General features: G+C 50.0%; 1 protein-coding gene across 3 annotated transcripts in view; it reads right to left on the reverse strand.

Moving 5' to 3' along the window:
- The window catches only part of Lsm14a (LSM14A, mRNA processing body assembly factor), an 82,439-nt gene extending 80,443 nt beyond the window's left edge, over positions 1 to 1,996 (reverse strand). For all 3 annotated transcript variants that reach the window (XM_004636726.2, XM_023721640.1, XM_004636727.2), the window contains exon 1: positions 1,685 to 1,996. In XM_004636726.2, coding sequence (XP_004636783.1) covers positions 1,685 to 1,805 — 121 coding nt within the window. In that variant the 5' untranslated portion in view covers positions 1,806 to 1,996. The remainder of the gene's footprint in view (positions 1 to 1,684) is intronic.
- Positions 1,997 to 2,845: the final 849 nt, after the last annotated feature.

Genomic DNA, 2,845 nt, shown 5'->3' on the forward strand with positions numbered 1-2,845 from the left:
GAGAAATACATATGAAATTAAAAAAAGATCAAGAGATAACTCAGATGTTTTAACAGGTACTGTCATAAGATATTTCACTAGGCAAAGGGAAGTTTTCAGGTACACCATACTTTTTCATACTACGTTTTAAATTATTTTCTGAGCTAGGGTCTTGAACTCCTTGGCTCAAATGATTTTCCTTCTTCAGCCTTTCAAGTATGATATTACAGCACTTGTATACTTTTTTAAATGGACTCCATAATTTTTAGTGTATGAGCCAATGATCTTTAGTGAATTTACAGACTCGTGCAACTATCACTACTACAGTGCACACATTATTTTGCTTTTTTACACTACTAGAGAACCAACCCAATTTCTCAACCACCAGGCCACACCTCCATTCCTCACATCTCACTATATATACTTTTTTTTGTACCGGGATCTAACTCAGGGCCTTGTGCTTGCCAGGCAGGCGCTTAGGCTGCTGAGCTATCTCCCAGAGCCTTCACAGAGCTTTTAAATTCCTTTTCTAGACATAAAACTTGTCCCAACATCCGTGATATTAAAAGGCCTACCAGAGCATTAAAAACACGTCGTTAAGCTTCTATGCTACTATGAAACAACCTATCAGACAACGACTGAAAAAAAAAAATTCACAAAAATTTCTTCTTATCCTTGGGCTTTTGTCCCTACCAGGCTACGCAGTTCCTAACTCTACCAGATGTGCTGGGAAAAAAAGAGCTGGGTTATCGTTTCCCCCTCCCAAGTATTACAAACAGTGCGATTTCCTGTAAGATCAGGAGCTAAGTTTATTTTCTTTCCTATTTCCTGGCAAAGGCCTAACACGTGTGAACGGAAACAAACCCCACAAACCGCGGCGAAGGTAAATATTCTTAGGGACGGGATCTAACTCAACACAATTCTATTTTTCCCAGAGACTCTGCAGGGGTCGGCCAGCGTCCACTGACCCCTCAGATCTTAACCGTGAACAAGAATCCTGGATCAAGTTTGAATTTTCCTACTTACCAAGTTTCCCAAAACAGAGTTGGGGGGCAGGGTGGAGGGGGAAAATAAACATTTTTAATATGCACCCGAAAGAGATGGTTGCACAACAGGCTTTGGGAAGTATTCCGGTTTAACAGGTAACTATAACAGCGGAAACAAGGGAGATGTGATCTACTCCGCGGTACCAATGGCAATTCGAGATCTCACAGCCGCAGACAAAACCCAAAGTTTTAGTTCATCCATCACATACAGTTCACTTGAGGAATTCCGAAACGAAACTGGAATTAAAAACTTGGAAAAAATGGGGGCTATGAAGTCAGTAAGTCAGCACGAAACTCAGGGTAGGCAGAAAAATTCTTTGACTACTCCCGCTTTGTTTGGCGGTCAGACGGCAGAATCACCGAATTTCGGAGCTGGAAGACACGCATCTCGGGGTTCTCCGGCCGTTCTCAGACTTCAGAGCCGCCCCGCCCGCCCGCCGCGCCCTCGGGCTGTAGTGCCCGGATTGAAGGCGCGGACGTTCGGGGTGGAACCAGGGAGCTCGGGGAGGCCGCGGCCCGGGCCGCGACGCCGGGGCCGGAAGGGAGGGAAGAAGAGCTCTCCCGGGAGACGCCCGAGGGAAAGAGGGGAAGACAGCGCGGCGCAGCCCGCAGCGAGTGTTCGGCCCGGTCACCCGCCCGCGAGGCCCGCCACGGCTTACCTTTGGCGAGGGCTACGGTGGAGTTCTCGGTGTCGATGGTGTAGAGGATGCCCTCGTAGCGGATCTCCGCCTTAGAAATGAGGCTGATCTTGCTGCCGATGTAAGGAGTGCCCCCGCTCATGGCGCCGCCGCCGCTCCGGGCCGCTCGCAGAGGCAGATCCCACGCCGCTGTCGCCGCTCCGCACGCCCGCTCGCTCCGTCGGCACCTACAGCAGCTGCCTCAGACCCAACATGGCGGCCTCGCCGGCTCCGCTACCCTCCCCCAGCCTCCCGCCCTCAAACCGCGGCGCGGCGGCGGCGGCGGCGGCAGCGGCGGCGGCGCGGGGCATGCTGGGCGGGCGAGGCCACACTCTCGCGAGCTTTGGACGACGGACAGCGACAGTCTGGTTAGTCTAGGCTGCGTCGCTCGTCTGGTTTATCACCAGAGAGAAGTTTCGGAATAGGGGAAGTAGTTCTAAGCTTAGGAACACAGTGGCGATGACTGGAGAAGTTCTGGTTCCTCCTTATGGCTCTGTGTGCGGCCTCTGCCATTTCTACGCTCGTGTTTTTGTCGTGACCTGTGCCTTTTTATTTATCTTTACTTTCTTGTGGTACTGGGAGTAGAACCCCGGGGCTTAGCATAGGTACTTCTGAGGTACCTTTCTAGTCCTTTAAAAAACATTAAAAAAAATTTGGGGGGAGGAAGGGGGAGAAGGTCTCGTTAGATTAGGAGGCAGGGCTTGAATTTAGAATCTTTCTGCCTCGTTGAGTGTCTCTGTAAGCGTAGGTCTTTGTATCTGGAAAGTTAACGCGCCTCTTTCCAACTTGCTGGCGAGTTAATGGTCATTTTTAGATAGGTTGTAGCTCAGTGCGAAAGCCCTGGTTGAACCCCAACACACATACACAGCCATTTGCCTGCTAAGGCAACCACGCCCCTCTTGCAATTTCATGGTCTTGTTACTGCTGAGGTTGTCATCCAAGGATCCCTCCCCCAACGCGCACGGAGGCTTTTGTGGTAGGAACTGGGACTCCATTCCCAGATCTCAACTTTTTTTTTTTTTTTTTTTTTTTTTTTTTTTTTGGAATTGAACTCAGGACCTAGGCAGGTGCTTATGCCCCTGAGCTATCTCCCTAGCTCAAATTTTAGCTCTTCTCTGTTCGTCGCTTTCGGGTAGCCTGATC

Source organism: Octodon degus, unplaced genomic scaffold, assembly GCF_000260255.1.
Source record: "Octodon degus isolate 3935 unplaced genomic scaffold, OctDeg1.0 scaffold00083, whole genome shotgun sequence".
NCBI lineage: Eukaryota > Metazoa > Chordata > Mammalia > Rodentia > Octodontidae > Octodon > Octodon degus.